Here is a 14,604-nt window from a genome sequence, read left to right as displayed (position 1 = left end):
GCATTTAGTAAACACATATTTACTGAGCACCTTTTGTGTAATAACAGGCACTAACCTAAGCACTGAGGATGCAGCAGAGAACTAATATGTTTTAACATTTTTGTTATTGCTAAGGAAATGTGTTACCTAATCCTTGTGTATCCACAAGTAATAATCTGATATGCGCTTGACTTTAGAGTCGGAAGTGCATTGGGGTCTTTGAGGGGCATGCCTCCAAAGTGAACTGCCTCCTGGTTACCCAAACCTCTGGCAAGAATGCTGCCCTTTACACTGGTTCCAGTGACCACACCATTCGCTGCTATAATGTTAAGGTAAGTGGGTCCAGACAAATCAAAAGTGATGATATTAAACTGCTTTGACTGCGTTTACTGTGTAGAGTGGAGACACTGAAACAGATGCTTCATTCTGCCCACTCTCTGTTTTACGCTTCCAAACCATTTTTAGTACAGGCACACCTCAGAGATTGCGGGCTGGGTTCCAGACCCCTGCAGTAAGGAGAGTATCACAATAAAATGATCAAATGAATTGTTTGGTTTCCTAGTGGATATGAAAGATATGTTGATGCTATACTGTAGCCTACTAAGTGTGCAGTGGTGCTAAATCTAAAAAAGAAAAAAAAAGTATGTACCTTAAATTAAAAATACCTTTTTTTTCTCTCCTCCACAGAGAGAGAATAAAAGAAAAAAAAACATAAAAATACTTTATTACTAAACAAATGCTAGCCATCATCTGAGTTTTCATCAAGCTGTAATCTTTTTGCCCACTTCTTAGTGTCCTTTGAAGAATTTCTACATTACAAATTAGGAACATGAGTAACATTAGAATTTAGATTTGTTTATAGCCTGAGGGTCTTTGGCCACATATTTCAAAGGAAAAAGAATCTAAGATAATCTTGTACAAAACAGAGGTCGCTACATTTCCTTCCTCATAAAGATCATGTCACACACTGCTTGAAAAAGGATTGTTGTCACCCTTTATTTGCTGTGAACCCCTGCTGATTAGGTGTTGTGTGCTTTATTAGACGCGAGAGTGTGTGGAGCAGCTACAGCTGGAAGACCGGGTCCTCTGCCTCCATAGTAGATGGCGAACCCTCTATGCAGGACTGGCAAATGGCACCGTGGTCACCTTTAACATAAAGGTTAGTGTTTGAGGGGAGAAGGCTGAATTCCCATGCCACTTGAAAGTAGTGTGAGAATGTGTGGAAAGAAGTAGAAGGCAGACATTTTCCTGTTGTCTTGTGTGAGAAGATGACAGAATTAGCTGCTGCTCAAAAACTGTTATTTTCTGGTATAAGTGAAACAAGATCCTGCATTCTGTCTGCTCAGGCTCAAATGTGCCAGGCCCAAAAGGTAACTCTACTAAATTAAACCAAGCCTGATGATTTGGGGCCAAATAATGAGTCATAGGTTAAACTAGTCTATCTCATTTTAAGAATGACACCGTGAAAAATGAGCTTAAATTCTTTTGAGTATGACATTGATGTGGTTTGGAACCGATTGAGAGTTTCATGAGGATAGCCTGTTCTGTAATGTGAACTAAGTCATAGGTTTGTCTGTAAGCCCGTATGGCTTCATTCTTTCCTAACCCAAAGAGAAATTCATTTGTTGAGTGAACCTATATTGAACATCTGTTGTTATGTTCTAGACCTTAGGATGATGCCTAGGAAATGAGGAAAGACCAGTTCTTGCTGGCCCTATATGCTTTGTTAACGTAGATGGACTTCCGTCTTGTAGACTTTAAAGTATAAGAAGCATGATTGAATTTGTATTTTAGAGAAAGTCACTCTGGAGTTGATGAGATAGGAAAATACTGGTCCTAGTAGAGACAGGGAGCTCATTTAGGAGGCTTTGTAGTAGAAGGTGACATGAAAGGTTAGACTAAGGATGAAGAGAAGAGAATGGATAAAAGATAATAGAGGTAGAGTTGATGGGTTTGGTTGCTAATGAGTTGTAGTGCTATATCCCAAGTCATTTGGTCATCTTTTAACAGCACGTTAGAATGTTTGCTATGTTATGCCCAATTATAATATTATTCATATGTGTAGTGAATACCTACCAACTCTCCTTCCACATGTGAGCTGGAACCACTACTTCTTTTTTTAATTGTTTTTTTAATGTTTATTTATTTTTGAGACAATGTGAGAGACAGAGTGTAAGCAGCAGAGGGGCAGACAGAAGGAGACACAGAATCTGAAGCGGGTTCCAGGCTCTGAGCTGTCAGCCCAGAGTTCGATGCGGGGCTCGAACTCATGAACCATGAGATCATGACCTGAGCTGAAGTCAGATGCTTAACCGACTGAGCCACTTAGGCGCCCCTGGAACCACTGCTTCTAAGGGATACAATAAAATACATCATGCCTTCTACTGTTAAGAAGCTTAGGGGCGCCTGGGTGGCTCAGTCGGGTAAGTGTCCGACTTCGGCTCAATTCATGATCTCGCAGTCCGTGAGTTCGAGCCCAGTGTCGGGCTCTGTGCTGACAGCTCAGAGCCTGGAGCCTGCTTTGGATTCTGTGTCTCCCTTCTCTCTCTGCCCCTCCCCCACTTATGCTCTGTCTCACTTTGTCTCTTAAAAATAAATAAGTTTAAAAAAAAATTTATTTTTAAAAGAAGCTTAAAATCAAGTTAGAAGAATCTAGCACATAGGTAATCAAGTACCAGGTTATGAAGAGATCACAGAAGGGTAATTAGTGAAGGTTGTTACATTCCAGATGTGAAGTGTTAACAGCCTACATTAGATTTGGTTAGGGCAAAAGAAATGAAGAAGAAAGAATAAATTTAAAATATTTTAAAGGATAAAACTTGATAATTCTCTAATTCTCTTTTGTGAGAGTAATGTCATCAAAGGTAGACAAAAGTCAGGAACAGGACTTTTGAGGCAGGATGAAGACAAGAAATTGAAATGTAAATGGTTGAAAATCAGCCACAGAGAAGGTGGATTTGGAAACAGAGATTTGAGAATCTCTGCAGACATCGGAATTTTGAAGCCTCGTGAGCACTGAGCCCTTGTTGGTTTGTCCATACACCTGAATGCAGTGCTTCTGAGGTCTTAACAGAAAGCCAGGGCTGTTTACTAGAGCCTGTCCACCAGTGGTCTCTAAACTCCCATCAGGCTGTTTCCCCAGCACCTATGATGGCTGGAGTCATTGCTTAGCCCTGGAGGCTACCAGCTGCTCCTTTGTGAAGTTTCTACGAGTTTCACCCCTTGCATGTGCCTGATGTTCCTTTTTAGAGATTTTGGGGAAATGGGAGACTTTATGGACAAGGTTGGTGTGGGACTGAGGGAAGCAAGTCTAAGATCTGAGGTAAAGGAATGTTTGGGAATTCAGGATGTGACCATGCCACTCTGATATAAAAGGCTTCTCTAGTTCACGAAATGATGTCATGAGAGATGACATAGAACCAGAAATCAGAAGGACTTGGGAATAACAGGTGGAGAATGAGAGATTCTTACTGAAATTATTTGTAAGTAAGTCATTCTCAGTGGAGAAATTTGGAAACATATGACAAATTGTTTGCATAAAGTTTGGATGACAAAATACAGAGAAAGAGCTTCTGAGTCTGTGGCAAGGAAAATGTATGAGCGTATGAAAAAGAAAGTCGATCATCCGTTATCATTAACCTAAGGAAACTGAGAGAAGGCATAAAAGAGAGTCAAGTGCTAACTAGGATCAGATAGTATAGGTTGAAGTTAGAAATGTGTTTATAATGTAAGAATTTGCCATGCCCGCACTAGAATGGGGGAGGAGGGAGTCATGGACACAAAGAGAGTTGGAATGGGAATAGCAGAGGTTGGGAAGTTAAAAGATTCGCATGGGGTAGGAGAACTTAACAGGTAGTAGAATTTAAGAGTTTGAATCAAGGTAGTGATTTGGGTGAGTTGATTTTGATATTTACCAGCCAAGCTGCTTTTATTTCATATAATGGTGGCTTATTTTTCAGAACAATAAACGACTTGAAATCTTTGAATGCCATGGCCCTCGGGCTGTCAGCTGTCTTGCCACAGCTCAGGAAGGTGCCCGAAAGCTGCTTGTTGTTGGATCTTATGACTGTACCATTAGTGTCCGTGATGCACGGAATGGACTCCTTCTCAGGACCCTAGAGGGCCACAGCAAAACCATTCTTTGCATGAAGGCAAGTACAGTGCAAGATAACAGGAGTCAGTTGGCACAAATAAAAGGATTTGAGTGACATTTGTCTTGTCATCTAATGCCTTATCTACAGCACCTCAACTGGAAAAGAGCAAGGAGATTATGGTGCTTTTCTTTAGGCCTGGGTGACCAAGGGATGTATTTTTTTTTTTTTTTTTGTGGGGTTGGGGTTGGACTGTATTTTAATACATTAATATATTAATGGAGAAACAGTGTATTTTATTATAGAATGTAGATACACTTTAAAGTCCTTCTAGGCAGTTTCACAATCGTTCTGATGAGGTAACAAACCCAATAATACATTGTCACTTCATCAGAGTACCTGGTGGTAGGCCCTAAGTTTCATTTCAGAAAATTTGAGGAACTTAGTGTCTTGTATCTAGTTGATGCTCATCTCAAAGTGGGTTGGAAGTTAGAATTCAACAGTGTGCATTGCAAATTACAGAGAAAGCTCAGAACCTTTTACCAAATGTAACTCAATGTATTTTTTTCTTTAAGGTGGTGAATGACCTTGTGTTCAGTGGCTCCAGCGATCAGTCAGTCCACGCGCACAACATTCATGTAGGTTGTGTTGGTGTAAAGAAATCTTTAATGGAATGAAGATTAAACCTTGAAGGATTCCTCAGACCTCTTGCATTTTATATTGCAAGCTTAATATTTATATTGAAAAGCTTAATAATAATCCCTACCTGCATAAGCTCTTGGAAGATAGTGAGCACTTGAGAAATTCTGGCCTCTTCAAAATTTTTAATGGGGGACAGATTCAAAGTTTACATAAGGTTTAGTTTGTCTCATTTAAACCTGAGATAAATTGAGCATCTGAGGCTCTGAGAAAGTGGATGTGATACATAGTTTAAAATAGAACAAATAAAAACAGCTGAGAGATTCTGCTCAGGTCATAGAGGCAGCTCTTTGACGCTCAGTGCCCAGTCTATAAACCTGGGGATACTGCAGCCTCAGGGACTTGTCTAGACACAACAAAATGATAAGAGTGAAAATTCTTTAAAACCTGTAAAGTACATACAGATAGAGTTGTAGCCCTTCTCTTTGTGTGACAATAGGTTCTCTCCATCAGGATACATTTCATGCATATTATATATGTATATTGTAATAAATGCTTATGCAGGTACCTGAGCTGTTAAAATTAGTACAGCTATGTTGTGTACAAGTAGGCTCAGAATTACGACTTGGAATAATAGAATCATAAATCTCAAAAGTCAGAAGGAATCTGGAACGTCAGTCTAGTGACTTGTCTCTTTTCTGATGCAGACTGGTGAGCTTGTGCGGATCTATAAAGGTCACAATCATGCAGTGACTGTGGTGAATATCCTAGGGAAAGTGATGGTGACTGCTTGCCTGGATAAATTTGTTCGTGTCTATGAATTACAGGTAGAATTTAGATCCAGTATTTTGCTTGAATGATTTGGGGAATAGGCCTGTTTGGGTTGGGTGTTGAATTATTATTATTATTGTTATTGTTATTGTTATTATTTTTAATACAGTAAGGCTGGGGTGGGACCCAGGAATCTGCATTTTTCACAGGCCCTCTAGATAATTATGAAGCAGATGATCCTTGGACTGTCAGAAACACTGCTCTGAAAGACATGGTCTGGCTCACAGAGGTCAATACTAAAATGGTTTTTGGAGAGCAGAGTTAGTCTCTAAAACCTGTCTAGTTCTCTTGGTGTGCAATTTCAGGTTTAGACTTTGACATTGCACAGAAGTTAGTTTTCTCATTTCCAGTTACCAGCTCCTCCCTTGAAGACTTATTCGAAAGATTGTCATTAGATTATGTTTCTGTGAAAATGCTACTGGTGCTTCAGCTTAGTGCTAAACCTGCCAGAGGCCTCCAGGGATTATGCTTATTAACCACAGGGTATAAATAACCTTAATTCTCTATTTTTTTCCTCCACCTAAGTCCCATGATCGATTGCAAGTTTATGGAGGACACAAAGACATGATTATGTGTATGACCATCCATAAAAGTATGGTGAGTGTTATTAGCCATGTTACATATTTGCTTTTGAATATGCTTATTACTAAAAACTACAAACTGATAACAATATTACTATTTATCACTTCCAAAAATGACACGTTTCTGGTAGGCATTCTGATATTGAATGCCTTTCTTTCTTTTGGCATGCTATTATCAAGAAGTAACCCAGTGACATTGTTGAATATTCCCTTTTCTATTAATAGCTAAAATAACTACAGTAAAAATCTGATAACACCATTAAACAGAATATAAGTTTAAAATGTTTCCCCCAAAAATTGAGTGGTGCTTTTTCCAGAGACATTATGATCCGAACAGAACATTGGAATAGAGTCAGGAGATTAGGCCAGTATGGCATAGTGAAAGCAGACCTAAAAGTAGAAGCTAACTCATTTAACCCTGCTAAGCCTTGATTTATTTTATTTTTAAATTATGTGGTTGGACCAGAATGGGTGTTTTTCAGACTCTGAGCCTTAGAACCCTTTGTTCCAGTGAAACACAGACGGCTAATATATTATGCCCGAGGTAGCATACAATGCCCCGTAGCCAGAGTGGACCAGTTACAATGTAAGTGGGTGCCGCTGAGCCCTGCCACTTATGGTCTCAGCCAGCGTTCTGGAAGGAGCAAGGCTTCAAAGTATCTATACTAGAAGATACTTCCCCACTGTTGTACTCTGGGGCTGGGTTTGGTTTAGGTTTGTATTTTCTTGTAGCTGGTACAAGGAGCTTTTGACATGTATTTTTGGGATATTGAGTAGTTGTTTTTTGTGTGTTGTTTTGGTCTGATAGGATAAACCTTTCTTTCCCCCAGATTTACACTGGCTGTTATGATGGCAGTATTCAAGCTGTGAGGCTGAATCTGATGCAGAATTACCGCTGTTGGGTAAGGAGTGAAACTGTTCTTATGACCAGACTTAGGAGTTGTTTAACCCTAGGCTAATTTATACATCTTTATCATCATCAATTAAGCATTTTTATATTTGAGTGTCTACTTTATGCCTCCTGCTATAGGCCAAGGAAGCTTATTTTTAAAACCTGTACATAGGAGCATCTGGGTGGCTCAGTCAATTAAGCGTCCAACTTTGGCTTAGGTCATGATCTCACAGTTCATGAGTTTGAGCTCTATATTGGGCTCTGTGCTATCAGCACAGAGACTGCTTCAGATACTCTGTCTTCCTCCCTCTCTGCCCCTCCCCCGCTCGTGTGTGTGTGTGTGTGTGTGTGTGTGTGTGTGTGTGTGTCTGTGTGTGCGTGCTCGAAAATAGACATTAAAAAAAAGAAAATATTTTTATCATTTATTTTGATTATTTAAAAAATTTTTTAAATGTTTATTTTTGAGAGACAGAGTGAGCGGGGGAGGGGCAGAGAGAGAGAGAGAGACACAGAATTCGAAGCAGGCTCCAGGCTCTGAGCTGTCAGCACAGAGCTTGATGCGGGGTTCGAACTCACAAACTGTGAGATCATGATCTGAGCCGAAGTCAGATGCTTAACTGACTGAGCCATCCAGGCATCCTCAAGAAACATTTGAAAAAAATGATTTAAAAAAGTTAAAACTGTACATAAAATACTTCCATACTTCTTTCATGAATAATCTATTTTAAGATTAGATATGAGGTATGTTTATGTATCATCCACCCAGGTTATTTCTTTGGTGGTTTTTGTTTATTATAAAATCAGTACATGCTTACAAAAATGTCAAGAGTACGGTTGACCCTTGAACAGTGCAGATGGTTATAGAGGCACCAAACCCCATACAGTTGAAAATTTGCATATAACTTATGACTCCCCCAAAGCTTAAGTACTTATAGCCTACTGTTGATCCTTCCTGACAACATAAACAGTCAATTAACACATATTTAGTATGTTCTATGTATTACTGACTGTATTCTCACAATATAGTAAGCTAGAAAAAAGAAAATGTTACTAAAATGTAAGAAGGAGTGTCTGGCTGGCACAGTTGGTAGGGCATGTGACTCCTGATCTCAGGGTTGTGAGTTCGAGCCCCACATTGGGTGTGGAGATTACTTAAATAAGTAAATAAGATAAAATCATAACGAAAATACATTTACAGTACTATATTGTATTTGTTGATAAAAGTTCATGTATAAGTGGATCCATGCAGTTCAAACCTATGTTGTTTAAGGATCAACCATTTACGAAATAAGTGCAAGTGTTTATTTTTGTGACCTGCTTACTAGCTTATACAGGGATTACTTGTATTAACAGTTTGATTTGTGTCCACATTGGTTTTTGAGGAATAGGCCAATAAAAATTTGTATTCTGGAAGGTTTTAAACTTCCATTGCCTAGGCTAAATTGCCTGGTTTTTATTTTGGGGTGGGAGCTCCAAACTTTTACGTTGTTTCTTATAGGCCTTAATTTGTTTCATCAGTTCTAATATTAGTAGTGATCAAAGAAACGTTTATGGCTGAAATTCCCCCCTCCCAGTACCCTAACATGCTTTGTAGAATTGATGGAATGAAATTGACACCCTCCATTTTTAGATTGGGCTCTGTACTGACAGCTCAGAGCCTGGAGCCTGCTTCATATTCTGTGTCTCCCTCACTCTGTCCCTCTCCTGCTCACACTCTGTCTCTCTCAAAAATAAAAACAAAAAATAAATAAAAAATAAATGAACGTGTTAGAATTAGAATTGTAAGATTTATGAGAAGCAGGCTTGTAGGATAAATACCAAGACAGAGTTTGTATGCTTTCTGACTAACAAGTGAAACTGAGAATTGAGCCACATTTATTTATTATTAAAAAAATTTTTTTAACGTTTTTATTCATTTTTTGAGAGACAGAGACTGTGAGCGGGGGAAGAGAGAGAGGGAAACACAGAATCCGAAGCAGGCTCCAGGCTCTGAGCTGTCAGCACAGAGGCTGAAGTGGGGACTCAAACCCACAGATGGAGAGATTATGACCTGAGCCGAAGTCAGACGCTTAATCGACTGAGCCACATTTACCCCTGAGCCCCATATTTTATAGTAAAATTAGAATTTAAAAAAAGAAATAAGATTGTGATTCAAGTGATAAAGATTCTGAGTAAAGTCAGGCTTCCATAGCAACGTAGTTTTATCAGACATTTTTATTTTCAAGTTTATAAATCAGCATTTCTTAGAATTGTTAGAAACAGCCCCTTCAGTATTACAGAGAGCTCTTAGTCTTTTTAAATAAGTAGACTAAGGAACTCATTCTGTGATGGCAAGGTAAAAAAATAAGTATGGTGTAAACTGAATTTTATGATAAGTTGTCTGTCAATTTTTGCTAACCTTTTCCTTATCTCTCTTAACGATACAGCTATCTTAGTGCTTTGCCTTCTCAATATCACACAGTGTCAAGACTTTCCAGGCTTTTCAAGGCTCCTCATGATATTGTTAATTAATGTGGGTGCCTCTGGCTTTGTTACATTTTCTAGCTAAGAATAAAGCCTAAGGGGATTGCTTTTTTTTTTGCCCAAAACTTAGAGGATAAAAGTGAGGGGCTTTCTAATCGCAGTTGCATGCTTCCTGTACACTTTTTAACTTTCCTTTTTGTTCTCTTTCCAGTGGCATGGTTGCTCTCTGATATTTGGCGTTGTGGATCATTTAAAACAACATTTGCTCACTGACCATACGAATCCAAACTTTCAAACTCTGAAATGTCGCTGGAAGAACTGTGATGCCTTTTTCACCGCTAGGAAAGGGTCTAAACAGGTACCTGAGTGGGACTTGAGGCCGACCTGGGGTCTATTCGACTGCTCAGAGCAGGCAAACCTTTTTTGCTTTATTAGAATGTTGAGAATTGGAATAAATAGGGAGAGATTTTCCTTTTTATTATTATTATTCAGAGATTTGAGGAATAGCTTAATGAGGTTTCAGATGATGAATTAGGTAGTTTTTTGGTTTTTGTTTTTTTTAATTTTTTTTTTAACGTTTATTTATTTTGAGACAGAGAGAGACAGAGCATGAACAGGGGAGGGGCATAGAGAGAGGGAGACACAGAATCTGAAACAGGCTCGGGGCTCTGAGCTGTCAGCACAGAGCCCGACACGGGGCTCGAACTCACGGACCGTGAGATCATGACCTGAGCCGAAGTCGGACGCTTAACCGACGGAGCCACCCAGGCGCCCCGAATTAGGTAGTTTTTGAGAAAGAGCCCAAAGAGAATGTTTTTAAATGTTCCAAATCCAATAACTGAACCTAGAGGTTTGTTACAGTGCTCTTGTATAAGATAAGAACTCATCTTGAAGTGCATATTTTCATGTAAGTTAGCAAAGTGCTGGGTCCTAGGTACCTTTAATGTGTGGATCTTAGAATGTGCCCATGAAGCTCTCCTTGGCTTTAACTGTCTCTTGTCTTACTATCAACTTTTCTCTCATGGGCTCTTTCCCCTTTATTCCTAGGATGCTGCAGGACACATTGAACGACATGCTGAGGATGACAGCAAAATTGATTCATGAAGCTTTTTGCCTCCCATGTTGGGAAGTTATTAATTGAACTAATTTCACATCGGCCCCTCACAGAGGCCACAATCTTCCCTTCCCCAGAGAAGCAGGGAAGGAGAAAGTTGTTACCAGCCAGGCTTACCACTAACATAAGTCTGGGCAGCTCTATGGGATGATAGTTACACTTTAAGTTCTTACTGGAGGTTTGTCCAATTTAAACAGATTTTAGGGAACCATACTTCTCTGAGACAGCATGGAATATAGTCATCTATGCTACTAGTATTCTCCAGATGTTTATTAAAAATACAGATCTTAATTGGCTACTCAGTTTGACCCATATGATTAATATGTAGTCGTTTCTTGATTTCAGTTTGCAAGTTTTAGTTTATGTTCTTATGATGGTTTAAACCCATAGTCCGGCTTTTTAAGTACAAGTTTGTTCAAATGCTAGATTTTTAGGATCAGTTTTAATTGTTTTAGTTCTAATAACTGGGTATTTAAATTAGAAGCAACTAGTTTCCTTTCTTAACGATTATGTGCAGTGTGTTTCAATATCCTCTTGCTTTGTAGATGGACAGAGCTAGCTTTAAATCTCAAAGGGACACACAGTAGATTATTAACGGCTAGAGCGACTGCTCTGCTGATATTTTAGGAACTCAGCAGATCACATAATGACAAGTCCTCACAGACAGCACTTCCTTTCGAACCTCTGTTCAAGTTGTGATAAGAGTACTCAGTTCAAGATAGTGCACAGACCCAACGTCTACCTTGGAATTTTGCTGTTAGACCCAGGCACTCACTGCTGCAGGTATTGTCAGGCTGTTTGAACTGGAGGTGTAGATCTCCTTTTCCAGTTTTTGACTCGCCAGTCCTGCTGTGGGTTTGCAGCCTTTTAGTTTGCTCCATTACAAATCCCTTTCTCCTCCACTATCTAGCTGTGCCCAGACTGTTGGCAGCCATCAAATGCTTCCTCTGGGCCCCTGGGGTGCTTTCCACCCACCTGCAGCACTCAAGAAGGGGGAGTTAGGATAAAGCATCTGAATACAGTCTTGAGAGGCTCAAGCAGGCTTCTTAGAGACTTATTTCTGAACTGGTGTCTTGCCTTCACCTTCCCTGTAGCTGGCCAAGAAGAGTGGAGCATGGTGAGGGTGAAGACGCTACTTGTCCACTGAGAGCAGACAAATGAACAAAGCCTAGTGAGACTGCTTTGTTTCTGGATTTTCTCTGGACTCTTGAGAGAAGCTATAGAAGTGTTGCTTTCTAGCCTTTTGTTTCTGGATTCTCAGAACTCTGAAAGATTCTTCAGAGTGGTAGAAGGGAGAAGAGCTCAGTGCCACATACCAGGCTTCGGGATGTGACACCTGCTGTTTTCTAGGATCGCGTAGCGTGCAGGTTTATCTCCACCCCTTTTAGTGCACACACACACCTACTCACATGTCTTCACCTAGGCTCTAGGGCTGGGGGACTTCATGAAGCATTCATGGAGAGGTTTCAAGAGGGTATGAAATTGTATGCAAGTATGTGTTCTTTTTTTCCAGGAAGAGCTCCAGGGGTTCTTACTGGATCCAAAAAAAAAAAAAAAAAAGCTAATCTAAGAGCTACTGCTAAATAACGAATGGCCCCAAAAGCTGTTTACTTCTATCCTTGTGAATAGGAAGACTTTTTGACCAGACTGTTGATGTTTGCATGATACCTGAGAGAGAAAGGAGAAGATTCTCTTGCATAAAATGTATTTGTGCCGTTTCTGTATGCGATTAAGAAGCTTTCTTACCTCTCCTCCTCGTTTCTTGTACGGATGAGCAGGGAAGCCAGGCTGTCATGTGGGTTTGGGAAGGGTGATTTCCCAGGAAAGCTGTCAGAAATTATTACTACTCCTGGCATTTTATTCAGGGCTGTCGTGAAGCTGCATTTCTGTGTTGATTGGTCAGTGTGTTAAGACAGTCTTGCATACTCTGTTACACATAGGTGCTCTTCTGTCCTGCCTGAGGACATGTCTGAAAAGATGAGCGTGGTGGAGCCTTTGGACAGCAGGAAGGGGATATGTGAGGTGTTGGGCAATCGTGGGGAACCTTTGAAGGTATGATAGAATCAGTAACAACTGATTTGGGTTTAATTTTGGTAGAATTGTGCATAGTCTATCTGCCTTTGTGTGTGCAGGGTGAATGTTCCTTGGACGTGTGTATGCGTGTGGGCACCTATACCTGTAATGCTTTTCCTCATTTCACACACACACACAATTTGAGGCCATGGTAATAATGTCTTTGTTTCAAGAATGTGTGAAATTCTTTTATTGCAGGTTAGTGTGTTATCCTAAGTGCACTATTTGAGCCCTCTGTTTAGAAATAAAGGCACCATAAGCATCTTGGCTGCTTATGGTTGTGTTATTACTTTTAGGGGTCTTGAAAGTTATGCAGAACTTTGACTATTTTTTGTCTTTTACAGTGTCTTAACTGATGCTAGCCCTCTGTCTTCACTTAGAGAAGAGGGGTGGCTCAGGTTTTTGCCTTGACTTGGTGTTTAGTGCTTAATGAAGGAAGGTGTTAACATGACCTGACAAAACCCAACTCATTTCTTGTAAGGAGTTGGAGGCCATTTTTAGAATGTTATCTTTAATTGCCTGTGCCTACTTCTAACGGCTAGAAGCCAAGAAAACTGTGGTTATGAGTCCTTTTGTGTGCTTATGCTAGCGTTTTAATGGCAGTTTGTTATGACAAGCTATCAGTCACTTCAAGTTTTATCCCAGAGTTTTTAATCAGGTTCAAAACTTATTTTGGCGCTCCTCTACTCAGTTAGAAAGCAGTTAAGCACCTAAGAGCAAAGAATAATCTCCATCTGATGTTACTTGAAACTGAGGAAACGCCATTGCTACTACAGTCCTACTTTTGTGGGGAAAATATTTTTCTGCCTCAGAAGTGAGCAGTTGAGTGTTTAGCTCCTGACCTTCCTGTAATTTATAGGCAATATTATCGCTGTTCACGTGATTGTTTGTCTAACAGAGGGGGCTTTTTGTTTTTGTTTTGGGATATTGTATACAGTAGACAACTTTAGTGAGTAGGTATGTGGACAATGTGATGGGAGTAGGTATACAACACTTAGTCGAATGGTACAGTATATTTTATGGAAAAGAATTCATCGGAGGGGAGATCAAAGTATCTTGTGAAGTGGGATTTAAACAGCACATATCCTCTTGGTTTGCTCAAATCACTATGATTTGTATGCGCACACTTAAAAATTTTGTTTCTGCTACCAAAAGGAGACCTCCTAAAACTGTTATATACAAAGGCCATGCCTGCCACATGGGTAAAATTGTGATTTCATCCCTGCCCCAAATGAGCGCGATTTTCAGGATTTCAGAGAAGCCGTCTAATGGATATGATAGAAGCCATGATGGAGGTGGTTTGGGTTGTATGAGTTCCACATGCAAGTGGATGTGAAATCTTGGTGTAAACCAAACATAGTGCTTACCAGACAATAACCTCTAACCTCACCTCCAGCCCCCAAGTCTGTGGCCCTGCTGGGTCACATGACAGCTGACTCCTAGATTTGCCCTAAATTCAAGGCCGTAGCCCAGTTGAATCAGTGGGGGAGGAAGTTAAGGAGGAAAGGCTGTTGAAGATCTTTCTCCTGCTTAAGAGAAATATATGCCCTAGAGCTGCTCCAGTACCCTTGGTCTCTGAATTTTTTTATATATTGAATATGGATTAGAAGAATGAAATCAGATGACATTTGACTGCAAAAATGTTTATAAGCAAATAGCTTAGCCTTCTTACATTTTGGTATAAAGCTGTGAACTTCATAACTTTGTAAAGCAAGATATAAAGCAAATACAAGAGGAAAATAAAGTACTTTTACTAATTGTTTACTTTTGCTACCTTATCTGGATATTAATAGCCCACCCTTTCTTTTCCATGTTGGAATAGACAGTAAGAAGAAAACTGGGTGGGAAACACAAGATGGTTATAGATACGCCACAGACCACGATCCAGATAAGTTTGGCAAACAGCTACATTTATGGATTTGTCCAAGGTCGTAAAACAGG

General features: G+C 39.8%; 1 protein-coding gene across 5 annotated transcripts in view; it reads left to right on the top strand.

Annotated features, from left to right (window-relative positions):
- Window positions 1–14,319, top strand: part of ZNF106 (zinc finger protein 106) — a 59,872-nt gene extending 45,553 nt beyond the window's left edge. For all 5 annotated transcript variants that reach the window (XM_049613437.1, XM_049613436.1, XM_049613435.1 and 2 more), the window contains 9 exons: window positions 177–311; window positions 1,022–1,138; window positions 3,939–4,130; window positions 4,646–4,708; window positions 5,417–5,536; window positions 6,066–6,137; window positions 6,952–7,023; window positions 9,688–9,834; window positions 10,524–14,319. In XM_049613437.1, coding sequence (XP_049469394.1) covers window positions 177–311; window positions 1,022–1,138; window positions 3,939–4,130; window positions 4,646–4,708; window positions 5,417–5,536; window positions 6,066–6,137; window positions 6,952–7,023; window positions 9,688–9,834; window positions 10,524–10,580 — 975 coding nt within the window. In that variant the 3' untranslated portion in view covers window positions 10,581–14,319. The remainder of the gene's footprint in view (window positions 1–176; window positions 312–1,021; window positions 1,139–3,938; window positions 4,131–4,645; window positions 4,709–5,416; window positions 5,537–6,065; window positions 6,138–6,951; window positions 7,024–9,687; window positions 9,835–10,523) is intronic.
- The last annotated feature ends 285 nt before the right edge of the window (window positions 14,320–14,604 follow it).

The sequence above is a fragment of the Panthera uncia genome (assembly GCF_023721935.1).
Source record: "Panthera uncia isolate 11264 chromosome B3 unlocalized genomic scaffold, Puncia_PCG_1.0 HiC_scaffold_1, whole genome shotgun sequence".
NCBI classification, from domain to species: domain Eukaryota; kingdom Metazoa; phylum Chordata; class Mammalia; order Carnivora; family Felidae; genus Panthera; species Panthera uncia.
The sequence above is the reverse complement of the archived record's forward strand: the minus strand, read 5'-3'. Positions and strand labels throughout refer to the sequence as shown.